Below are 25,609 nucleotides of genomic sequence, written 5' to 3'. Positions count from 1 at the left end.
GTGTGTTCAGTTGGGGAGAATTCACTAAGCCATGTATTTATGACATGTAAATTTTTCTGGGTGTGTGTTATATTTCAATACAAAGCTTTAAAAAGGGAAATACCCTGGTTGAAGCCCTGGGAGGGGCAGGGAGAGGAAAGTCGAGGAGCCCATCCACAGCTCTGCCCTTACCCGGCACACAGTCCTTGTGGGATTTCCAAGGGAACCTAAGGTTCCTTACAATATAGCTTGAAATCACTGATCTGTCCCAACAGAGTCAGTGACTTGTCCAAGGTCCCACAGAGCCAGCACCTGAACCCAAGTCTCCTGACTCCCAAATTGAGGATCTGGACACTATTCCTTTGCTAAAGGGCCACAGTCATGAGTCAGGACTGGGGGCAGTTTGTCAGCCTCCTATCCCCTCCCCAATCCCTTAACTTGGGTCTTGGGAAGAGGGCCAAGACTCTGGTGTGGACGATGCTTTTCTTATCCTGGAGCAACTTCCTTTCTGGGAACTGGGTGTCTCCTTTTGGGCAAAGACAATAAATTTCATCCAAGGGGCCAGAGGCGCAGGGCTCCTCCTGCCCCCACCCGGATGGGCATCACGTGGCTCCTGGGATAGCAGTCCAGGAAAATCCCAGCCCTGGCACACTCAGCCTCCCACACTCATCTGCTTACCCTGACACACTCAAGCCTCCCTGACCCACCTTGAACATTCACCATTGCACACTCCCTGGCACATTTCTTTCACCCTCAGCTTCTCCCACCTCTTCCTGGGTCATACTGCCAGCTTTTCCCTAACCCCAGAGCTGCAGCCTTTCCCTGTCACTGCTCACCCCCTACCATGTCCCTGGGACCATTAAGATTCCAGGCAGTGGGTGAAGACGAGGAGGATGAGGAAGCAGAGAGCTTGGACTCTGTGAAGGCGCTGACGGCCAAGCTGCAGCTGCAGACACGGCGGCCCTCATACCTGGAGTGGACAGCCCGGGTCCAGAGCCAGGCCTGGCGCAGGGCCCAAGCCAGACCCGAGCCCGGGGGACCTGGGGCCATTTGCGGATTCGACTCAATGGACTCTGCCCTTGAGTGGCTCCGACAGGAGCTGGTGAGTCTGGTGGGGTGGGCAGCCTTGCAGAGGGCCTTGAGGGAAGTCCTCAGGGCCCAAAACCCCGGGTATGGGGAGGGGATGAGAATGACCCTGCCTCCAGCAACTGCCCTCTTCTGTGGCTTTGTCCCAGGGTTGAGAAGCCAGGAATGGACTTGTCCAGTGTTTTATTCAGGGAGCCTTACTGAAGAAGGAGTCCATCAGTCTACTGATCTTGTGCTCCCATGGCTCAGGACAGAGTCCTGCCCTTGGGGGCCACCAGGGATGGCTGGGGAAGGCATGGCCTCCCAGTCTCCTCTGCAAATTGCTATACCCCAAAGATACAAAGGAGGCACTAACCACGCTGTCCCCAGAGGAGGCCAGTATTAACTAGGTGGCTCTTAATCTAATATGTCCAAATATAAAAATGTCCAGCCTCCAGACTGGAGATTCCATCTAGTTGATCTAAGATCAGGCCCCAGGTACCTGTACTTGTTTAGCTTAGTTTTAGAGCAAAATCTATGAGATGGGCTGTATAGAGCTGGGGTATGAGGGGGTGGGAAGGACATAGCCTGGGCAAAGCCCCAGGGGTGTTGACCGGAAGGGAAGAATGGAGGTTCAGCGGGCTCATGCCCCCTCTCGGCCGCAGCGGGAGATGCAGGCACAGGACCGGCAGCTGGCAGGGCAGCTGCTTAGGCTGCGGGCCCAGCTGCACCGGCTGAAGGTGGACCAAGTCTGTCACCTGCACCAAGAGCTGCTGAATGAGGCCGAGATGGAGCTGGAGCTGGAGCCCGGGGCCGGCCTGGCCCTGGCCCCGCCACTGCGGCACCTGGGCCTCACCCGCATGAACATCAGTGCCCGGCGCTTCACCCTCTGCTAAGGGATCCCTGCGTGTCTCCTGTACCACCCGCTACCCATTCCCCAGCCCACCTGTGACGAAGGAAGAGAGGGGCGCCCCAGAGGAGCCAGCACCTGGAGAAGGGTTGGGGTAGAGTTGGGGAGATGCTCAGCACTCTGGGAGCTTAAAGCCCCGGCATCCTGGGGCCCTGCTGCCCGGATGGGGGAAAAGGGCGGTTTGGAGGAAGGGGAGGAGTTCACAGACCCTTAGTCTCCTCAATAAATCTCTGCTTCCCAACAAGGTCTCTGCAGTCCTTAATTCAGGCCCGGGTTCACTGTCTCTCTGGTTGCTAAGGCCAGGGAGAGGTTCTACCTCGGGAGACGAGACTGGCCTTACGGGTAGAGAAGCTTTGATGGATCCTCATCTCCCCCACAGCTCCACTTCTATTGCTCTGTCTCATCAAGATGAGGACTGGAAAAAAATGTAACAGTCTAAATCACCCCTATGGAATGCGACTCAGATAAATGAGCAGCTGAAGAAAGCAGGGTCTTGTAGACGTGGGTTCAATACCAGCTGCAACATTGATTCTATCAGACCTGGAGGAGCTCTCTTAACCCCTGCAGCTGTCTCTTTATCTTTACAATGGAAAATCCAACTCCACAAGCAGTTAGACACATCTTAAGTGAGATAATGTACAGTAAGTCCTCAATAAAAAGTGCATTATTATCATTAGCCCCAGTCGTGTTCTTACTGTGGTTCTGGGGCCCAGAGATGAACTGTGAAGTGCTCAGGTTCATAGCAAGGGGGTGGGGCCTGCAGCCGGGGCTCTGTGTCATTCTGTAGGCCTGTTTTTTAGTTGTTTTTTTTTTTTTTTTCAAAAAAAACTTCGTGTTTCTCAGCTTTTGTTTCTGTGTCACCCTCTTTGTCTGACTTTCCAACTCAGGCTTCCTCTTCCCCCCACCCATTTCCTGTCTCCCCCTTCTCTCCGCAGCAGCTGAAGGTGCATACAGCATCGGCTTCCACCTCACAAACCCCAACAATGCTCTGTGGGCTTCCCCTCCCCCAGCCTGCTGCCTCAGTGCAGCCTCAGGCGGTGGCAACAGGCTTCTGTGTTCCGATGGGTGCGGCCAAGGCCCAGCTCTTGGGCCCGAGAGAGGCCACCTAGAGTTCCTTGTAACACTGGTGACCTGGCCCTCAGCCTCTGACGTACGCCACCCTCAGCCTGGCTCCTGGGGAAAGGGAGATTGTTGGCCTGCTTCGTGCTTGTGACAGGGTCCCTTCCTCCTGCCTGTAGCAGAAAGTGCTGCCAGTCTGTTGCCTGCACCGGAGGGCCTGGGCAGGAGTGTTTGTTCTGTCTCCCACCTGTTGCAGGAGGTGGTGTCAGGCCTTCGCCTCTGACAGAGGCTGTGGCCTTGTCTCTACCTGGGTTAGAAGGGTTGCCCTACTCTCCAACCATAATTAGGGGGTGTTGTCCTGCCCTCTGCCCACAAAAGAGGCTGTGACTCTGCTCCCTTAAAGACACCGGGTTGTCCTGTCTGCTTCCTTGAACAGCCTGTTGTCCAGCAGACTGTCTGTAGGAGGGGTCTTAGCCTCCCCTCTGCAAATAATAAAGCTCTTCCCCATGCCCTGAGATGGCATGGCTGTGGTTCCATTGTGTGGCTAGCAGCTGTGTGCGCCTGGTATCTATCTATCATCGTATCTGCCCTCCAGTGATTTTACAGGGATGTTGTTCCCCCTGACTCTGAGGGGATGTTACTTTTGCCCTCTGACTGTAGTGCAAGGATCACCTGGCTCTCAGACTGATAGCCGTGCAGCTTGCCCTTCACTGAAAGCTGAGTGGGTGTCTCCTTGCCTCCTGCTCACTGGGGCTTCAAGGCGGCCCTTGAATCTCTGGTCCAGGTGCTCCCGGGGGGGGGGGGGGGGTGGAGGAAGTTCCATCCAATATTCTCCTCTACCTCCGGGTGCCACCTCCGGGGTGAATGGGGCCTGGACTGGGGTGAAAGGACCCTAGAGGGCTGAGAGGCAGGGGGCGATGGCAGCAGGAAGCTTGGGGTGCTGGAGGCTTGCGGTTGGGCTGCTGGGGCCCGGTTGGCTGCGGAGCCCTCAGGAGGAGGCAGGAAGTCAGGGTGGGACGTGGGCGCGGGGAGACAGCCGGTGGCTACGACGGTGAGGGGAGCCGAAGCTGTGTCTGGGCAGCCGGGCTGGGCCAGGAAGACCATGTGAATGGGGCCAGGGGGCTCCTGGGCTGGGCAGGTAAGGAGTACCAGGAACAGGGGCCTAAGGGCTGGGAGTGGGACCTTCAAGCAGAAGGCTGCAGCTGGGCCTAGGGTCAGGCTCCCCTGGGATGCGCAGCCTATCAGGCTGGGGTCAGAAACACCTGGAGGTCAGGTGGGAGGCAGGCTGAACAGCCAGATGGCCTCTTTCCTGTGTAGTTGTGCCTCCACCACACTGCCTGCCATCAGAGCCCACCTCACTGGGAGCCTTTTCCTTGGGGATCTCTTAAGTACTGAAAAGGCCTTCAGAAATCCCTGCATCCAGCCCCTCATCCCATGATGGATAAGCCTCCTAAGCCCCAGACTGGGCAAAGTGCTCCCTCCCCATAGTCCGTCAGCAACGCAGAGGCAGAGAGGGTGATGGCCCTGGGAGAGGTGATGGCCTAGGATGTGATTCCCCACTGGAGCAAGGTGATAGACAGGCTTGAGTCAAGGGTCCCAAGAGTCCTTCCACTTGCTGGTGTAGACCCCAGTGACAAGACTCTCTTGAGAGAGCGAGGGGAATCACCCAGAGCATCCGGACAGACACGTGAGGAGTGACTTTAGCCTCGACCCACACTGCTTGAGAGAAGGAGGGGGTCTTCCTTTGGGAATGGATGGGCATGCAAGGGAATATTTATCATCTGGGATGAGGACTGGGGCGGAAGTATCTAACAGGACTCCGGGATGTTGGGGGGTGAGAGGAGGATGGGAGAAGGGAAGAGGAAGGGCTATTTTTATCCTGGACAAGGGTGCTGTTGGCCCTGGGCAAGGACCATCTGGATTTCCATCTGGAAAATTGCCACGCCTGCCCCTGCCAAGTGTCCACAGGATGTCCTTTCCTCTTCCCTTTGCTCCTTCCTGCCCCCTACCCCTGCCCCTGCCACTGCCTGATTAGGGCCAGTGGGTCCTGCTGGTTCCTGCTTCAGACCCCAGGAAGGTGGAGGCCCAGGGAGGCAGAATCAGCTCCTTGTCCATCCTCTCAATTTTAGCTCTCAGCCTGTAGTTTATGGGGGTAAATCCCTACCTGAGCCACACTTTCCAGGTTTTCCCTGCCTCCCCCACCGCCACTGGAGTTTTTCTTGAAACAGTTTCCACTGTCTCAGCCATGTCGCAGTCTTTCTTTCATCCCCAGCTCCAAGGCCTGCAACCTCTTGTGGGGTCTGGAAAACAAGCTGGGTCTTCCCTAGACTCATCCAGACCCTGGACTGGCATCAGCCGTCCCCCACCCTAGCCTGTGCTGAAGGATGATTCAGGGTCCCTCGCCCTCAAAGCTCTGGGACAGAGGCGCTTCTCAAAGGGAAAAAGGGCCAAGTGATGGAGCAAGAGAATGAGCGGAAGCTCCAGAAGTCGAGAGGAGGCCTCGCTTGGGTGATCGGAAGGCTTCCTGGAAGAGTCAGGCGGCTATGAGAACAAAGGCCCATTTTGCAGAGTACCTAGGATATGCAGCTAGGGTCACTGTCTCTGGGTTGTTCCTTGGATCCTAGGAGGGCAGAAACCTCAGGGCAAGACCAAACACAAGAGAGCCAGAGGGTTTGGTGTAGCGCAAAGGACATGTATTTCACAGTCAGGCTGACCCAGGCACAATTCTGGTTCTGCCATTTCCTTGAACAAATGACTTCACCTCTTCAAACTCCAGTTGCTTTATTGGTAAAGAGGCAATAATAAATCCCTCCTTACAGAGTGCTGGTGGGAAATCAAAGAGAAAATGGCTGTGATGTGCTGTGGGTAGTAACTGGCATGCCAAAGGTGCTTAACAGAGGTTAGGCAACCACTTCTCCTGCAAATGGTGCACCCAAGGGTGTGTGTGCGGTGGGGGTGTTGGGGGGTGCTGTCCGTACCCGGAATTACTCCTACTCAGCACCTTGGCAGGCCAGTGGGCAGCCCATTCCTTCACACTTGTGGTGTAGCTTTGCAAATGAGCTTGTTTCCTGTGTGTTCTAGTGGGTGTGAGAATTTTAGGCTGGGCCACAGGGTCTATCTTGGAGGAGGGTCCCACACATACCTTCCTACAGACACATAGATACACACACACACACACACACACACACATGATCCTTCCCTTCCTAGCCCAAATACCATTCATATCATCACTGGAAAATGTAGGTGTGCATGGATGTTCAGAGGCAGAGGCAGGGACCACATATATATCACACATCAGCTCAGTTCAGTTCAGTTCAGTCACTCAGTTGTATACAACTCAGCAACCCCATGGACTGCAACACACCAGGCCTCCCTGTCCATCACTAACTCCAGGAGCTTGCTCAAACTCATGTCCATTGAGCTGGTGATGCCATCCAACCATTTCATCCTCTGTCACCACCTTCTCCTCCCACCTTCAATCATTCCCAGCATCAGGGTCTTTTCCAATGACTCAGTTCTTCGCATCAGGTGGCCAAAGTATTGGAGTTTCAGCTTCAACATCAGTCCTTCCAATGAACACTCAAGACTAATTTCCTTTAGAATGGACTGGTTGGATCTCCTTACAGTCCAAGGGACTCTCAAGAGTCTTCTCCAACACCACAGTGGGATCCTATAAATCCATGCACACACCCACAGACTGATGGCTTCAAGGCCAAGCCCAATTCAGTGAAAGCAATGCTGAGGGGAGCTGAGTTTGTGGGTGGGATGGAGGCAAGTGGGGCCTCCATCTGGGTGTTGGTTGGAAGGTATCTGAGCTAGATTTCCAACGCTTGGTCTAAAGAATGTTAGTCCCACGAGGCGCCCCGAAAGGAAACACTTCTGGGTCCAAATCAACACTGCCTCAGCTATGAAATGTCCCATGTGAAATTTACCATCAGTGTTGGCTTGTGGAAACTCTGAAAGTCTCCCCAGAGAAGGCGGCTGTTTGCTTTTGTCTAACCCGGTATGTCTCAGACTTCGGTGGTTGCAGAACCTTTTTTCTCGTATCCCTAGTTCCTTGCCTGAACCTCTGGAGACAAGGGGAGCAGTGGAAGGACAGCTGTAAGGTTGATTCTTCTCAAAGGACTATGTCTCTTACCAGAGTTTTTGCGTTGGTGGGGACTTGGTTGCTTCTGTTTTTCAATTATAAAATTAGCACATGGCTGCTTCTAAAAATTTAAACAGTAGGGACTTCCCTGGTGGTCCAGCGGCTAAGGCTATATGCTCCCAGTGCATGGGGCCCAGGTTCAATCCCTGGTCAGGGAACTAGATCCCACATGCCACAACTAAAGATCCTGCATGCTGCAACGAAGACCCTGTGCCATTAAATAAAATAAATAAATATTAAAAAAATTTAAACAGTACGGAGACATATACAGAAATATAAGCAATGTAGCTCCCTTCAATCTCACTCGTGGGCTATGCTCACTGTGAACAGTTTGGTGTACAACCTTCCAGATTTTCCCCTATGTGGCTATTAAAAAGCATATTAGTTAAGAACTTAATCCCTAGAGGCAGATAGCCTGAGGTTCAGCCACTTATTTCTATCACTTATTTGTTATGAGGCCTCAGACAAATAGCTTTACCCCATTTGGGCCTCAGTTTTTGCATCTGTGAAATGGAGATAATAATAGCACTTACTTGATAGGATTATTATGAGAATAACATGAAGTCATGCAAATGAAGGCTTAGCACAGAATCTGGCTGAAAAGAATCCCCTAGGTATCCATATTCAAATGCAAATAGGAGGATTCCCTGGTGGTCCAGTGGTTAAGAATCAGCCTGCCAATGCAAGGACACAGGTTCTATCCCTGTGACCCCGCACACATTTGTTTTCACATGCCGCTGGGCAATTGGACAGCAGCCCCCACTCTCCATAATTAGAGAAAGTCTGCACACAGCAACAGAGATCCAGTGCAGCCGAGAATAAACACACAAGTAAATAAGTGTAATATTAAGAAATGAATGCAAACAGGCTTATACTCTACTTTCTGTTCTGTGACTTGTCATGTTATCTCTGGAACATCTTTCTATGTCTATGTGGAGATCTTCCTCACCTTTTCAGTGAAAGTGAAAGTGAAGTTGCTCAGTCGTGTCCGACTCTTCGTGACCCCATGGACTGCAGCCCACCAGGCTCCTCCGTCCATGGGATTTTCTAGGCAAGAGTACTGGAGTGGGATGCCATTGCCTTCTCCGAAAACCACCTTTTCAGTGGTTTTAGCTAAATATCGTTAACTTGGTTAGTGGGCAATGTGGTGATTTTAAGATGCTGCTCCCTGGACAGTATTGCTATTTGGCGTTGTTAGTGTTGTCAGGAGTCCCAGACATTACTGATCAGTGAGCTAAAGACAGGCCTTACTGCCTCCTGTGAAAGTAGAGTGACCCACCAGAGGGGCCCCCACCTCTGTCACAGAGGGCAGAGTCAAATGGACGGGAACCTCTGACTATTCACCTGTGTGTCTCCAACTCTAGATCAGAGCCTGGCACATAAGATATACCCATTAAATTGTAATCAGTAGGCTGGCCAAGTAAGAAAGTCGTGCCTCCTCTAACCTACCAAGCGAGGCCTAAGCTCAGAGCTCTGTTTCACAGTGCGGCATTTCCCCAAATACCTCATCATTGATGCAGGTGAGTGATCTTAGGGGGTCATGAATGAACATGTGCAAATGTGAATTTAGGTATCATACCATGTGTTTATTTTAATATACACTGATTTCCATTTATAGATGGTGATACTAATTTTCCACTTTTTTAAAAAAAAGTACATTTGATTTACCGTGTTCTGTACTTGTTTTCCATTTATGGTAGCAAAGTTTTCATTTGAGGTAAATATATTAAACGTGAAAAATGGTCTGTGGAAGTGCCAAAAATCAAAAAGGAAAATGAATATGTTTAAGGCTGGGGTCATGAAATACCCATGCTGGCCTCAAATAACAATTTTAATTTACTTAGTCCTTACTGTGTACCATGTTAAGTACTTTATTATATGAGGTCATCTATAGATCACATATTATGTTCACAACAGCCCTGGACGCAGGTCCATTTTTAATTTACATTTTGAAGATAAAGGAACTGAGGGAGGTTTATGTTCTTTTTCTTTTTGGCCACTCTGCAAGGCATGCAGGATCTTAGTCCCCTGACCAGGGTCCAGGGATTGAACCTGTGCCCCCTGCAAAGGAAGCACAGAGTCCTAACCACTGGACCACCCAGGAATTCTCTGAGGGAGGTTTAGACAGGTGTAGTAACCTGCCCAAAGTAACCTGCCCAGTGAGTGACTGGGAGGCCTTGGGAATGAACTTGGGTGACTGAAACGGACATGGTGAGCTGAACCTCTCTGATCGGCAGACTCCCAGAAACTTTAAAAGAGTGGTGCAGATTGCCAAATTTTAAGTAACACTTCGTCCTGATAAAACCCACATGATGCAAAATACAGACAGAGGTACATAAGGAAGGGGACTCAATAAGAAGAATTACTCAATATTTACAAGTTACTAGTTGGAGGACCTCTACCCAAAATACAAGCTTTAGAATAATCACTCTATTGCCCTTGTTTATGGCAAAAACTAACTAGGAGAATCAGGTTTGTGTTCAAACCACTACTAGTTTGTGAGACTAAATCCATCTTATTTGCATATAAGAAAAGACCCATCCTTTTGTTCTCCGTTTTTGTGAACTCTGTGAACTCACAGGGTTTATTCCAAACCAGTATTATATCAAAGAGGAACAAGTGAAAAAGGAAGGAATTCAGGATGCATCCCTGTTTTACCCACTAGAAATTACTTGCCATGCCTGTCAACCCTGATTCTCAAGTACCATGCTAAGGGTTCGGCAAGAGCATCCACAGCCCAGGCTCTTCACTGAACAAATGCATCTTCGCCAATAATCAAATCTTGACCAAAGAAAAAGGCCAAGAAAATGCTTTAAATTATTCCCAACAGATTTTGCCACAATGTGGCCCAGAGTACGGCAGTAGCCTGGGTCAGTGAAATAGCTTGCTGCTCTTGACATACGCATTGTCCCAGCAAGAAGCTGGCACTCATTTTGGGCAGAATGTTCAATAAATGAATAGGTTTACAGTTCAGGGGAGGGAAAGTCTTGTATTTTTTTTTTTAAGGGGACAAAACACGTTCTAGGCCCAGTCAGGTGAGACAATGTCTATGGAGTTGGTAAAAGTGAACGAGTGGCAAGAATCAGAGCTTGTTATGGTTTTTTGTTGTTGTTGTTTTAATACTGATGCTTTATTATTAACTAAAGTTCATACTATATTCAGGTTTAAAAAGTAATGAATTAGTTTGGCTGAGTCGGGTCTTGGTTGCCACATGAGGGATCTTTAGTTGCAGCGAGTGCAATCTACTTCCCTGACCAGGGATCAAACCCAAGCCCTCTGCCTTGACTGCTAAGTGGAGTCTTAGCCACTGGACCTCCAGGGAAGTGCAAAATAGAGCTCACTGTGGTATGATTAGTAAACAACCCTAGGATCAGAAAATTTGGTCCACGAACTTCAGGAAATCTGGGATTTCTGATCAGTTCTACACAGAGTATGAGCAGGGAGATTACATGGGTGGAGAAGCCTGGCAGCCTGTAGTCCACGGGGCCACAAAGAGTCAGACACCACAGGGACGAAACAACAACAACGATGAGCAGGGCACTGTGTGTGTCGGGCTCTGTGAAGAGAGACAAGAAAGATGGGACCTGAAATCCAGCCCTCGCACCACTCTCCAAGTTTGAAACCCCCAGGAGGGCTGGCTCTTTATAACTGGCACAAAGCCCTCTGTGGACCGTGGACAGACCTTGAATTTGACCAAGAACATTACAAACACCAGTCAGAGAAGGTCTAGAATCTACAAAGTTCCTCCTATTGACCTTGAATTCTTGAGTTGGGAGAAAAGAACGTCCTGTTTCATTCACCCCAGAATCTGCCTTTGTTACTGATTCTGAGAGTCCCGGCGATTCTCTGGATCTGCTTCCTCTTCCTTTTTCTTTCTTCCTTCATTCCTCTCCTCTCTTACTTTCAATGAGAAATTTATATTAAGCTTTAATTTTTATTTTCTTTTTGCTAACCTCATTTATTAACCTGGTTTGATCAGACTAGAATGGGACCCATATTTTGTACAAAGAAATATATGCATATACAACCTCACAATTACATAGGGACCCGTACAAACCATACATGCCCCCATTTCATTGTACAGCCATCTGCATACATGGACTCCTACACACCCATGGGTATGTACACATGACATGATGCTCAATGATTAATGTGCCTCGGTAGGCACAAACTTGTATTCACCAGCCAGAGAAATGTATACTCAAAAACATGCATTTTAGGGGACTTACCTGGTGGAGCAGTGGATAAGAATTTGCCTGTCAATGCAAGGGACATGGGTTCAATCCCTGGTCCCAGAAGACCCTGCATGCCGAGGTGTGACAGCGCGTGAGCCGCAACCGCTGAGCCCACTCGCCTAGAACCTGTGCTCTGCCACAAGAGAGGCCACTGCAGCGAGAAGACCACACATCGAAGCGAAGAATAGCCCCCACTCACCGCAACCCAGAGAAAACCCGAGCAAAAAGCAACGAAGACCCGGCACAGCCAAAAACCTGAGAAATAAATAAACCAAAAACATGCATTCGAGATAGATGGAGAGCTGTCTTGGAGGGAAAGGCCTCTTGACAGTGCAATGTCACATTTCTGATGGAGAGTAGACTCCATTCCGTCAGACCTCCTTCCCTGCTCCTTTTTCTCCATCACCTCTCAGGATTCCCTACACTCTTTAGATTTTCCAGGAAGTGAAGAACAGAGCAGAGTACCTGGACAGAGGAAGTAGGGGACTGATTGGAATTCTGCCTCTGCCAAGAGCCCTCATGTGCTTTGGGAAACACCACTTAGCTCCTCTGATCTGACACCATCTCCATCTTTAAAATGAGGCTGATTAATTACACTAGTGCCTCTTCTTTTATTTATTTATTTATTTTGGCTGCGCTGGATCTTGGTTGCCACTCTTGGGAGTTTAGTTGCAGCATGTGAACTCTTAGTTGTGTCGTGTAGGATCTAGTTCCCTGACCAGGGATGGAACCCAGGACCCCTGCATTGGTAGCAGGGAGTCTTAACCACTGAACCACCAGGGAAGTCCCTACACTCTTGCTTCTAAACTCTTCCCTCTGAGGACTTACTTGCCCTTCCCCTGTCTTACTTTTTCCTCTCCCCCATGGCTCTCATGATTTTGAGGGTTTTGCTGACTAAACTACCTCATTTAGGTACTAATTTTGTTGTTTCTAGTTCAAATGTTAACGAGAGACTTAACTAAGTATGCACTGTGTGTGTGTGTTCAATGACTCAGTCGAGTCCGACCTGTGTCTGACTCTGTGCGACTCCACAGACTGTAGCCTACCATGCTTCTCTGTCCGTAGGATTTTTCCCAACTGGAGTGGGTTGCCATTTCTTCCTCCAGGCAACCTTTCCAACCCAGGGATCAAACCCATGTCTCCTGCATCTCCTGCATTGGCAGGCAGATTCTTAACCACTAAGCCACCTGGGAACCAAGTGGCTAAGCCACCAAGTATGCATTAAAGAAGCAATAATGCGATTTGTCAAACTGAGAAGCAAATCACCTGCAAGCCTTCAGTGTTATTCTGGGGCCTCATCGGCGCATGTGGCTGAGTCACTCAGCAGAATTATGTCTGACACTGCCAGGTCTTGGGGTCTTCTGATTGCTGCCAGGTGTTATACCCCAAAACTCACACTTCTGTATAGGGCAGGGCCTGAAACCTGAAGCCAGGCCTCCGTGGGCACTAAGCAAGTCACAGAAGAAACACTAAGGGTCAGCTACCCAACAGAATTACCAAGTACCATTTTCCTTTATTTAACACAGCTTGGCTTTGTCTCACTCCTGGCCCCAGTCTTTTATTTAATCGACGTATAGTTGATTTACAATATTGTGTGAGTTTCAGGTATATAGCAAAGTGATTCAGTTATGCGTATATCTATTTTTCCGGTTCTTTTCCATTATAGGTTATACAAGGTACTAAATATAGTTCCCTCTGCTATACAGTAATCTTTGTTATTTATTTTATATGGAGTGGTGTGTGTCTGTTAATCTCATATTCTTAATTTATCCCTCCCCTCCCCCACCCCTTTCCCCTTTTGGTAGCCACAAGATCGTTTTCTGAGTGTTTCTGTTCTGTAATAAGTTTATTTGCATTGGTTTTTAGATTCTGTATATAAGCGATATCATGTAATATTTGGCTCTCTGTTCCTAGCTTACGTCACTCAGTGTGATAATCGTAGGTCCATCCATGTTGCTGCAAATGGCAATATTTCATTCTTTTTCACCTGGTCCCAGTCTTCAGGGACGTCATCATGTTCTCTCTGGCAGGTCCAGATTTACCCAGGGTATAGGTCCTGCCTGCATGTTTTCCTGGCCCCTCGCTCAAGGCCAGGCGGCTCCTCTTCTCCCCCCGTGTGACCCCAGCCTGGACCACGTGCAGTATTCAGCCCTAGATTCAGCATAGATTTCTTCTGCAGGTCTGCCAGCCTCTCCTCACTGCTGCACCCCAGTTCATCCCATTTTCTCAACCCCAATCTTTTCTCATCTTGCTCTTACCCTTTCCAAAGCCCCTGAGAATGTCAGGCCTAGAAGGGACTTACTGATCCAAGCTGACACCTTATCTGGTGTTGGTGTTCTCTGTATAATATAGCCAACTGGTGGTTTTCCAAGGGCTGTTTGACTATCACAAAAAACAGGTTGCTCAGGACCTCAGACCCTAGACAGTCAGCTCAACTAAGGCTGGTTCCAGAACGTAAACAGTTCTTTTCTGGAGGCTTTTGCTGTTAATCAGTTCTAAGCCATAATAAAAGTAGCAATCAAAAAAATAAAAAAGCCATTTGCAGCCACAGAGCCGAGCAAGATTTCTCAAATGGCTCCCCAGGACTCCTAACGTAGGAGGGGAAGAGTATATATGCGAACACCTTTCCTTGAAAGTCTCTTGATTTGGCTTAAAATTTCATGTACACTTTGTATTTTCCTCTATTTGTAATAGATCTTTTTGTTTAACTATGTGAATAAGGTTTAACTATGTGTTTAACATTCATGCTTTGAGAGGTATACACCCTTGACTTCCGGTACCCATGAAAGGTTATAAGTATCTCAGTTCAAAGAGACATGAGCTTATCAACTATACTCCAATATAAAATAAAAATTATATATATATATTAAAAAAGAAATGTGAGCTTAAAGCCAAGAGGATTATTTACCAGTCATATTCTTCCGCTTTCCAAAGCAGGGCTTGGTAGGGCAGAATGAGCACTCGTGGAAATCTTTCTAAGCTCTAAATCAAGCCAGCATTTATCTAAGCTTCTGAGGAAGGGATGACAATTCCCGGCTGACAGAAAAGGCAGAATGAAACTAGAGAATGATTTCAGCAAAGTGACACATGAGTATTATTCCCAGAATTTGAACATAACTCCAGGAACTATCCTTGAATCTTTTTTTTTTCTTTTTTTTCTTTAATTGCATTCTAATTGAATAGGTCCTTAAGTCTTACTAACTAAAAAACAACCACTGCTCCCCACTTCCAGTTGACCTCAGCATGGATTAGCAGCTCTAGCTTTGTTCTTCCCGTAACAGTTGTCTGAGTTTGAGCAGAACTTTCTGGTCCTCTGTTTGCTCATCTAAAATCTGAGGTTAGACTTGGTGGTTTCTAAGACCTTTGCAAATGGGAGAATCTGTGCATTAACCCTCCACATACCAGTCAACATTTATTAGCAAGAATCGTCCTGGGTGATGGGACATTCAAATAACACACAACCTCTGCTCTTGCTGAATCCCTAATCTCACCAAGCGGGTAGGAAAGGCACATAAATTAGTGTCATCTTGGCACTTGGTGGAAGTTGATGATTGTGGCTGGTGAGAGTGGAATGTCGTAGTACCAAAGAGCAGTGGGGATTGGGGAGGTTTCACAGAGAAGATGATGTCTGAGCTGAACCTTGAAGACTGAGTTAGAGTTCAATAGATGGGCAAGAGTACTCCCTGGCAGGTGAACCACACATGCAAGGCATGTTGTAGGAACAGTGTGAGTTTTTTGGAGAAGAGGAGCTCAGAAGACAGATTCTGCGTGCGTGTGTGTGTACACGTGTGTGTGTGTGTTGCAGAACAGACTGAGGAGATGGATTTGATCTTGATATTAAAGGTTCTTGAATGCATAAATTAATTTATCTGAGGACTGGTATTTCCAGGCAGTCCAGAGGACCAGCCCTGGGGGAGGAGGTACTGTAGGGACTCCTGGGGACTTCGGGGTGAGATCCCCACTCTGCTTCAGGCAGAACAGCTTCACTTTTACCTGCTTTATCTATGGGTTCCGCCCGATTTCATCTGACAAAAAGTTTCCACTGCTAAAGCAAGCAAACAAATACAAAAAAAATATGTATGGCCAATAGGGCCATTGAGGGGTTTTCTGCTAGGGAGAAGCAGAAAGAAGCCTCTGAAGCAGACTTTGTGGGGCTTTGGGGGAGCAGAGGCCTGATGGCTGACATTCAGCAGAGAGGGTCCCTCATTCAGCGTCCTTGGCAGCAGGGGGTACTTGTAATTAGGAGGTGAGGCACAAACCCCTGACTAGTAGGGGAGGATCAAAACTCAGGTCTTCCCTAGGGCTGGGGGAAGTGTGTGTGATCTCTAGTAGGTAGTCCCCCAACTTGGGGGATGGGCTGAGAGAGTGGGAGAGGGGAGAGGCAGGAAGTGGGCAACTAGACTAACAAAGGTGCCTGTGGCGGTTTACCCAGCCCAGGTGGGAGGGCGGGGCCTAGGTCTCAGCAGGGGGCCACGTGTGACTTTATGGGGAGCTAGGACCCCATTTCAGCTTTTCTGCGGCTGGAGAATGGCGGCTGGGGGGCTGACAATCTCGGGCACTTCTGGAAGTTCCCAGGGCTAGGCCCTAGCATGTCTGATGTTCGGGGAGCCCTTTCAGCCCCCTCTCCATTCCCCCAGGGACCATGGGCTGTAGCTGCAGCTCAAACCCAGAAGATGACTGGATGGAAAACATCGATGTTTGTGAAAACTGCCACTACCCCATAGTCCCACTGGATGGCAAGACCACGGTAAGAGGCAAGACAGGGGGCTTGGTGAGGGAGTCAGGGTGGGATGCAGGCGTGGGGAGAAAGGAACAGATCATCCCTACAGGTCCTGGAGATGACAGCGAGCCCCCTGCCACACAGAAAGGAAAAGAACCCCAGAGAGGGAAAGCGACTCTTCTAAGGTCCCACAGCAAGTGGTGGGCAAATTCAGTGAAAAGATCCAGCCAAGCTGAAGTGAAGGAGAGCAGGAGAGTGGGGAGGCAAGCCAGGGTCTCACCCAGTCTTCAGCTCTCGGACTTCTCTCATCCCACACCCACAGCTGCCCATGCGGAATGGCTCTGAAGTGCGTGATCCACTGGTCACCTACGAGGGATCCAACCCCCCAGCTTCTCCACTGCAAGGTGACCTCAACCAGCAGGGCCTGAAAGACAAGGCCTGTGGATCCTTGGTTGTCAGGGTCCATCTCCTCCCCCATCCCCAACTTATAACTCCTGAACTCACCCTCCCAGTCTGCTCCAGAAGTCTTCTCCCTGACTGCCCCTGTCTTTACAGACAACCTGGTTATCGCCCTGCACAGCTATGTGCCTTCTCACGACGGAGACCTGGGCTTCGAGAAGGATGAACAGCTCCGCATCCTGGAGCAGTGAGTGACCCCCTTCGCCCTGCCCATCCTGGGTTATCTCCAGTACCGCAAACCCCTGCGGTCCCGGCTTGCAGTGGGAGCTCTGCAGACAAAAATGGGAGGCTCCGGGGTGCTGAGCTGGAGGGTGGGGTGGCATGGCCTAACTGGGGGCTCCGACGGAGGGTTTCCAGCCGAGTCCGAGGCTGTGCAGACCATGCTAACTGCCGCCGTCGCGCAGGAACGGCGAGTGGTGGAAGGCGCAGTCCCTGACCACCGGCCAGGAAGGTTTCATCCCCTTCAACTTTGTGGCCAAAGCGAACAGCCTGGAGCCCGAACCGTGAGTGGGGACGCGTCGTGGGAATGGTGGGACGCAGATCCAGGGATCTCGGAGCAGAGGAGAGGTGCTAGGGGTGGTGGCCGTGAATGCTTGAGGGTAATGGGGGAAGACCGGACCAGAGGACCCATGAAGACTTCGCTTCTGCCTTGAGCAGCTGGTTCTTCAAGACCCTGAGCCGCAAGGACGCGGAGAGGCAGCTCCTGGCGCCGGGGAACACGCACGGCTCTTTCCTGATCCGGGAGAGCGAGAGCACTGCGGGTGAGCAAAGGGGGCTGCTGCGGGGCGTCGGGAGGGGGCCGCGGGCTGGGGCCGCTAGCCGAGGTCCGGGGTGCGAGGAGCCCGCGGGGATGGGGGGCGTGGGAACCGCGTTGGCGGAGGGGCGACTCGCTGGAGGCCACCCCTCCCCGTCTTTTGCGTTCCTTCATCCCTTCTTTCGTTCAGGATCGTTTTCACTGTCGGTCCGGGACTTCGACCAGACCCAGGGAGAAGTGGTGAAACATTACAAGATCCGGAACCTGGACAAAGGCGGCTTCTACATCTCGCCCCGCGTCACTTTTCCCGGCTTGCACGAGCTGGTCCGCCATTACATGAGTGAGCACGCACGGCAGGACTCTTCACCTGGGCCCTACCCTATCAGCCTGTCTCCCCCACTTCCTCTCGGGGTCCCCCTCCTCTCCCCCACCCCGCCCATCTCTCAGCATGCTCCTTCATACTCCCCACCCCCACTCAAGTGGGTGAAGGGCGGTACCTTGTAGCCTCAGGGGTCAGGTGACAGCCCCTGCCTGTCCGTTTCCCCCGGTGGGGACTGAGTGAGCCCCCCACCTCCCAGTTCCGCCTTATTGACAGCCCTTCGCCCCTCCCTCGACCTCATAGATACTTCGGACGGGCTGTGCACACGGTTGAGCCGCCCCTGCCAGACCCAGAAGCCCCAGAAGCCGTGGTGGGAGGATGAGTGGGAGGTTCCCAGGGAGACTCTGAAGCTGGTGGAGCGGCTGGGGGCTGGCCAGTTCGGAGAGGTGTGGATGGGTGAGTGAGGCCCTCCAGGACTGTGGGCAGGGGGGGAGGGGAGGCGTCTACCGAAGACCTGAGAGTTCTACGACAGTACCTTGTTTCAGGGCAGCTGCCTGGCTCTGGGTACACGGGCTGCGAGTGACCCTCCCAACCCTTTCCTGCCCTAGGGTACTACAACGGGCACACGAAGGTGGCAGTCAAGAGCCTGAAGCAGGGCAGCATGTCCCCCGACGCCTTCCTGGCCGAAGCCAACCTCATGAAGCAGCTGCAACACCAGCGGCTGGTCCGGCTCTACGCGGTGGTCACCCAGGAGCCGATCTACATCATCACGGAATATATGGAGAACGGTGGGCGCCGCCGCCGTGCGCGGCCGCTGGGGGGCGCTGCCGTGTCCTCTGCCCACTCCCGGAGTTGGGAGGAGATATGCGTGGCTCTGCACTGAGGTTTTCTAGAGGAATTTTGCTGAGCCCTCAAAGACTCACCTTCAGGGGCGACCAGAGGGTGTGTGGAGAAGAGGGTGTGCTGTTTGAACCGTATCTGGGAGCCCAGCTTGAGGTGGCAGGCTCTGGTTGTTCAGCCGTTCAGTCGTGGCCCTCTCTTTGCAACCCCATGGACTGCAGCATGCGAGGCCTTCCTCTCAGGTTGTGGAAGAGGACTTAACGCCATTTTCCCTCACCTGCAGTACTGTTTGCCTTCTTCAAAGCCTTATCTTGATCTAAGGATGCTTGATCTCAGGAGATGAGTAGCCCCTTTTCTATATATTCTCCCCCCAGCCTTGGGAGGTCTGATCTGTTCCAAGGCCCTCTTTTTCAGTTCTTGGTGAGCTTCTCCCCGACCCTTCGCCCACTGTTGGACAGATTGAGAGCCCAAGGAAGGGGAGTTTAAATAAATAGGAATTTCTAGGCCCAGCTTTGGGCCAAGTCTCTGTCCCGCCTCTGGAGCTCAGTTCCCCCAAGAATACCAGCAGAAATCTAAACAGGCTTATCCAGAAAGTAGTAGTCATTGAGGGCTCTGACTTCTTGGGTTGGAATCCTGGCTTGAGGATTGTGCGGCCTTGGGCTGATCACCACTTCTCTCTGCCATGGTTTCCTCGTCTGTAAAAATGGTGATAATAATGCAATAGTAACTTTCTTATAGGATCTTTGTGAGGATGAAAGCTAATGCATATAGAGCAGTTAGACAATGTCTGCTGTATAGTAATGGCTCAGTAGGTTTGTTGTTATCTGGCTCTGATTCTTTGGGAATATAAGATCTATCCTTCTTTCAGGAAGGGAAAAAAGCTAATTGGTTAATGGATTCTGAAGATGGCAAATAGCAGGCCACCTTCGATTGGTAGTTGCTTGGAGCTCTGTGTTGAGAAGGATTCTGAGGTTCATTGGGAATGAGCACTGGGATTGATTAGCAATATCTGCCATGGGCACAGTGGAGGAATGACAGCGTCTGTCCACATATTTGCTGCCTTTGGGTGAGGTTTTGTCTCAGTGACTAATTCAGCACTCAAATGCTCTTGAGAAGGGCCAGTGGTTACTAGCTCTGTTCCAGCCACTCTAATCCCTGGTCTTCTCCTAGTTACCCTCTGCTACCAGAAAGATGGTCCCTCACTCCCTCATGATACCTATTTTCATACTCCTCTTTTAATATATTCAGCATACATTTATTGCTGTTTACTGTGGGCTGGGAGGAGCTTCCCACATGCCTCAGTGGTAAAGAATCCTCCTGCCAATGCAGAAGACGCAATTTTGGTCTCTGGGTCAGAAAGATCCCCTGGAGGAGAAAATGGCAACCCACTCCAGTATTCTTGTCTGGAAAATCCCACAGAAAAAAGGAGCCTGGTGGGCTACAGTCCATGGGGTACCAAAGAGCCAATACAGCTTAGTGATGGAGCATGCAAGCACTGTAGGCTGGGAATATTGATGGACAAAATAAGAATCTTGCTATCAGAGAAAACTTGCTTTAATTATGCACCCTAGGAAAACCAGTTCATGCCATAGGAAAGTCTTAGCAGGTAGATGATGATGATGATACAATTTATTACTCTTAGTACAATCTAGAGAGGGTTTTTAAAGAAGAGTCCAGCTGAGCCATGACCAAAAAGAAACTGTAGCAGAAGAAATGGGACAAAGAGACTTTGGAGTGGGAACCCAGTGGTCTATGAGGAAAATCTCACAATTATCTAGGGTAGATGGAGTAAAAGAGGCAGGAGTGGAGGGCAGAGAAGAAACTGCAGATGTGGACTATGCAGGGCTTGGATGCCTGGCTGAGGAGTTCAGGCTCCATCCCACTGGTGACAAGAAGCTTGCAGACCCCTCCAAGTGGCATCTTAGTCCCCAAGAAAAGGGCATCACACATCTTAGGCACCCTTACTCTGAACACACACTCCTCCATTTTCAGCTCTTACTCTTCCTTTTCACACATCAGACATGGCTTCTAGACCCCTAGTTAGGGGAGAAGGGTCTGGGAGCTTTCCCCTGGGGCAATTTGAGTCTGCAACTCTTGCTTCTGTCCACAGGAAGCCTGGTGGATTTTCTCAAGACTTCCGAAGGCATCAAGCTGACTATCAACAAACTCTTGGACATGGCAGCCCAAGTAAGGAGACTGGGGAGGGGCTGAGCATGGGCACAGGGCAATGGGATCCAGATGTCTGGCCTAGGACTGCTGACCTGTACCTGGTCTGCAGATTGCAGAGGGTATGGCATTCATTGAAGAGCGGAATTATATCCACCGTGACTTGAGGGCTGCCAACATCCTGGTGTCCCATAGCCTGAGCTGCAAGATCGCAGACTTTGGTCTAGCACGCCTCATTGAGGACAACGAGTACACAGCCAGGGAGGGTAGGTATGGGATATGAGGGAAGTCAGGGGTCTCTGGGGTCTGGCCTGGCAGACCCAGTGACCTCACTGCCCTCCCTCCAGGTGCCAAGTTTCCCATTAAGTGGACAGCACCAGAAGCCATTAACTATGGGACATTCACCATCAAGTCGGACGTGTGGTCTTTCGGGATCCTGCTGACGGAGATTGTCACTCATGGTCGCATCCCTTACCCAGGTCGGGGTCCAGGCAGGAGCTGAAAGGGTGATGGGGAAGGGCAGCAAATTCATGTCTTTCTACTTCCTCCTGGGCTCAGAATATGAACCTTTCCAGCTGCTTCCCCTCTATCCTCCTAGGGGTGGCACTCGTGCACCCCCGATCGGGTGCTACATCTCTTAGGTCTGGCTTCCATTTCTGTCCCTGAATCTTCCTTCAATAATCCCAGCTCTTTTCTTTAACTCTAACACAGGCAGCCTAGTAGGTAGAAGAGGATCTGGTCTGAGAGGCAAGAGGCCTGCTTTCTTTTTGCATTTTTTTCCAAGTTTTATTTCTTTATTTTTTGGCCACACCTTGCAGCATGTGGGATCTTAGTTCCCCAGCTGGGGATCAAACCTGCACCTGCTGCATTGGAAGGCAAAGTCTTAACCACTAGACTACTGCGGAAGTTTCCGGAGGCCTGCTTTTTATTACCATCTGCCACTGATGGTTTCTGTTTGACTTTGATCAGATTATTGCTTCTTTCTCCACTTGTAAAACGTGAGGTTAGAACAATATTTGACCCATATGAAACACTCAAGAGTGTTAGGTTTTATTATTAATCACTTTGGGCAAGTGACTTTGGGCAGGTGACTTTACCTTTCTGAGCCTCAGTTTCATGATATGAGAAACAAGATTATTTTTGAAAGAGCTTGACTCATAGTAGATGCTCACGAAACACTGACTTCCTTTCCCTCTGAAGCCTTCCATGTAGAGTGAGAGAGATGTGTAAGCAGCCAATTCCCACTCTCTCCCACTCCTCCCTCTATCTCCTCGACAAAGTTCTTTACCGCTGAATTCAGCCAGGACAGGAATGGAATTTTTTTGGAAGGAACTTGCTAGGAAACGCTGGGGAAAGGAAACAGAACACAAAGACAGGGTCGGGAGCTCGTGCAGCCTGGTGGTCAGACTTGGCAGAAGCTTCCGACATTCTGAGCAGTGTGCACAGAACTTTGCTCCTGGGAAGGTAAAAACACCTTAGAATTAGGTGTGAGTATGTGAGTATGCAGGCCTTCCCTAGTCTGGACTTGCCCCATCGAAGAGTTCAAGGGCAGCACTGGGGCTAGAAACATATTCTTGTCATCCTGCCAAGAGCTCACACTGCTCCCTTAGAGAATTTTTCTACTAGAAGAATAAAGGCAATGAAAGCATGATGATAAATGGCAACTGACGCACAGTTTCAGGGTCAGGGAGACTATGGGGAGTAATGGGGACCTGGGTAAACTTGCGTCTGCGCCAGCAGATGGTTGCTATTAAGACACAGGGGCCCAAAAAGCAGAGCTGTGTTTTGTCAAGAGAAGTCAAAGCTTGGAGTTTTAGGAAAATGTGCCCATTTCCAAATATTGGTGATGATTCAGATTGTTTAAAAACACAATAAGGGGCCAAGTCAAAGTAGGTCTGTCTGTGGGCTATATTTAGGCTGGGTGTAGCCAATCGGTTTGCACCTTTGACTCTATCCATCAGTGTTGTTTCCTAGCCTATGTCTTTCCATGCCCTGATTTTTAAATGTGAGGGCCACATAGCTAGAGGCTCCCCAGGGGCAAGGCCTGAGGAAGAGAGGTCTCTATCGACTAGGTTCCAGTTTGAAGCTTTGTAGGAATAAAACTACTATTTTGCTAGGACATCTAGGAGTTAGGCTTCTCTTCTCAGGAGAATGAAGGAGAAACCAGAGGCCACACAGGTAATTTAGAAACAGGGGGCCTATTTCTGCTGTGACCATTCAGTTCTCCAGAGCAGCATCTCTTGGGGTCCACATGTAATGGGCCTCGCTGGTGGGGCCAGGATCAGTACAAAGGGAGGGAACTGGTCCAAAGATGACTTCATCTGGGTCACAGAGGGGCCTAGTGAATCTTCTGTGCCCAATGCAGGGTCTGCCTGGCTGAGGCCCAGGATCCACCTGGCTTTCTGATGTAGCATCTCATGTGCCTGTTTCCAAAGCTGGAGAAACTTCTCCATTGTCCTGGCTGTGGGCCCTCATCCTGCGCTAGGCCCTGATGGCTTCATCCTTCCCCACCAAATAATAATCATCACAGGTGTTCTTTATGCTCCATCTCCTCCTCCAGGCACCATCCTTAGGGCTGTGTACACACTTTCTCATTCAATCCTCACAACATCTCTAGGAGGTAGGAGCTCCTGTTATCCCATCTTCCAAATAAGGAAACTGAGGCTCAAAGAGGTTCAGTGGGTCACTCAAGGACTCACAGCCAAACACGTCTGTGTTACTGCAGGTTTAAGCCATAGCAGACACTCCTAGTGGCATGACTGACCTTTCGCAGGTACTGCCAGTATAGCCTTACTATCCTTATCATCGATGAAGACCAAGATCCCTTTGGATTGGTGCTCACACCATACTTGTTGTCAAATATCTTCTTAACCATCACCCCTGCCTCTGGGCTTCCGAAGCCTGGAGCCTTGATGTCAGTTCTCCCATCAACCTCTAGGGATGACCAATCCTGAGGTGATTCAGAACCTGGAGCGAGGCTACCGCATGGTACGACCTGACAACTGCCCGGAGGAGTTGTACCAGCTTATGATGCTGTGCTGGAAGGAGCGCCCGGAGGACCGGCCCACCTTTGACTACCTGCGCAGCGTGTTGGAGGACTTCTTCACAGCCACGGAGGGCCAGTACCAACCCCAACCCTGAGGGGCCTAGGTGACTGGGGCTTGCAGCCCTCCCACCGTCTAGCCAGCCTGGCTGGGGGAGGCGCAGTTCCTGTGTCACACCCCTGTGGCCTGTGCACATTTGGACTCAGCATGTGAATCCCGCCCACGTGCGACACATACGCTTCTCATGTCTTGTACACGGGATCTGTAGCTGGGTGGGCTCTGCACATGTGTCTTGTACCTGTGTGGCCTGTGCATATATGTCTTGGACGCTTGTCCAAGTTGTCCCTTTCTGGGCGCCCCCCTGACTTCCAAGACCACCAAAGAGAGGAGAGAGGCCTGTGATTAGCACCTGCTTCTCCCTGTCCCCCTTTCTGTTCCCCTGGTCATCAAGATGCTCTCTGAGAGCTGAGACCTTATCTAAAATACCTCTGTGTGCTCCTCTTTGGTGTTGGCACACATAAGGAGCTCAATAAATACCTGTTGGTGAAGATTGTACATCTTTCTGCTCCCCACTCCAGTCTCCTCTTCCTTGCTGGGGGGAGTGGACATTCAGAAGATAGAAACTGAGGCACCCTGAATTGGGGTGAAAGGTGGGAGGGATGAAGGGATGTCTGAACTTTTTCCAGCCCTGCTGATGTTGGGTGCCAAGAGGAGGTCCTTATACTTTGCGGTATGTGTTCTTTGAACCCCTTCAAACCTCCACCCCAAAGAATTATGGGCACACTACCCAGAACCTCCTAGAGAGTAAATGTGTCCCAAGACCCTTCCTTTCCCATTGTATAAGGGTGACTGCCTTTTCCTTTTTATAGCTACTGATTCAAGAGCTATATGTTCTGATTCACCTTTAAGGTGTTTTTAAACACTGAGTTAATCCACTCACTTAACAAATATTTATTGAACATTGTGCACTAGGCCTGGAAAATCCCAGGAACAGAGGAACCTGGTGGGCTGCAGTCCATGGGGTCACGAAGAGTCGGACAGGACTGAGCGGCTTCACTTTCACTTTTCACTTTTATACATTGGAGAAGGAAATGGCAACCCACTCCAGTATTCTTGCCTGGAGGATCCCAGGGATGGGGGAGCCTGGTGGGCTGCCGTCTATGGGGTCACACAGAGTCGGACACGACTGAAGCGACTTAGTAGCAGCAGCAGCAGCGTACTTCTCCCTTCATGTCTAACAAATCATTGGTAAAATTTACTAGGTTATAGATTTGTAGTTTACTAGATTATAGATCTGGAGAAGACAATGGCACTCCACTCCAGTACTCTGGCCTGGAAAATCCCATGGATGGAGGAGCCTGGTAGGCTGCAGTCCATGGGGTCGCTAAGGGTCAGACATGACTGAGCGACTTCACTTTCCCTTTTCAGTTTCATGCATTGGAGAAGGAAATGGCAACCCACCCCAGTGTTCTTGCCTGGAGAATCCCAGGGACGAGGGAAGCCTGGTGGGCTGCCGTCTATGGGGTCGCACAGAGTCGGACACGACTGAGGCGACTTAGCAGCAGCAGCAGCAGCAGGCAGTGGATAAGGTCTCTGGGGAGCTCACAGGGAAGACAGACAGTAAGCATCACAAATAAATAAATGGTATGGTATGCTGCAAGGTGATAGTGCTAAGGGGAAAATAGAGCAACAAAAGGGGAATTAGGAGTGTCATATTTGGGGGAGGTTTGTAGCTTTAAAGGGGATACACTAGGAAGGTCTCATAGAGAAGGTGAATTTTGAGCAAAGATTTGAAGGAGTTGAGGGAGTAAGTGGTATAGGGGAGGAGCAGTCAGGCAGAGGGAACAGCCTGAGGCAGAAACTTGAGACAAAGGGCAAGAACAAGCTCTTGAGACACAAAGGCTGCCTGAGG

At 50.3% G+C, this 25,609-nt stretch overlaps 2 protein-coding genes across 3 annotated transcripts; both read left to right on the top strand.

Moving 5' to 3' along the window:
• Positions 1–119: 119 nt before the first annotated feature.
• Positions 120–2,198, top strand: FAM167B (family with sequence similarity 167 member B). Its single transcript, XM_069578747.1, has 2 exons — positions 120–1,081; positions 1,710–2,198. The coding sequence occupies exons 1-2, from the start codon at positions 824–826 to the stop codon at positions 1,938–1,940; spliced, it is 489 nt and encodes a 162-aa protein (XP_069434848.1). The 5' UTR covers positions 120–823; the 3' UTR covers positions 1,941–2,198.
• A 1,672-nt stretch (positions 2,199–3,870) lies between these two features.
• On the top strand, positions 3,871–24,252 carry LCK (LCK proto-oncogene, Src family tyrosine kinase). Of its 2 annotated transcripts, XM_069578698.1 has the most exons (13): positions 3,871–4,151; positions 16,033–16,142; positions 16,438–16,519; positions 16,671–16,761; positions 16,979–17,077; positions 17,232–17,335; positions 17,519–17,668; positions 17,951–18,103; positions 18,256–18,435; positions 20,598–20,674; positions 20,766–20,919; positions 21,001–21,132; positions 23,592–24,252. In XM_069578698.1, the coding sequence occupies exons 2-13, from the start codon at positions 16,038–16,040 to the stop codon at positions 23,792–23,794; spliced, it is 1,530 nt and encodes a 509-aa protein (XP_069434799.1). In that variant the 5' UTR covers positions 3,871–4,151; positions 16,033–16,037; the 3' UTR covers positions 23,795–24,252. The 2 variants fall into 2 exon arrangements, with proteins under 2 accessions (XP_069434799.1, XP_069434800.1); XM_069578699.1 differs by lacking the exon at positions 3,871–4,151 and having other exon boundaries at positions 15,958–16,142.
• Positions 24,253–25,609: the final 1,357 nt, after the last annotated feature.

This window comes from Ovis canadensis, chromosome 2 (assembly GCF_042477335.2).
Source record: "Ovis canadensis isolate MfBH-ARS-UI-01 breed Bighorn chromosome 2, ARS-UI_OviCan_v2, whole genome shotgun sequence".
NCBI lineage: Eukaryota > Metazoa > Chordata > Mammalia > Artiodactyla > Bovidae > Ovis > Ovis canadensis.
Note: the sequence above shows the minus strand (reverse complement) of the source record. Positions and strands in the feature narration are given on the sequence as shown.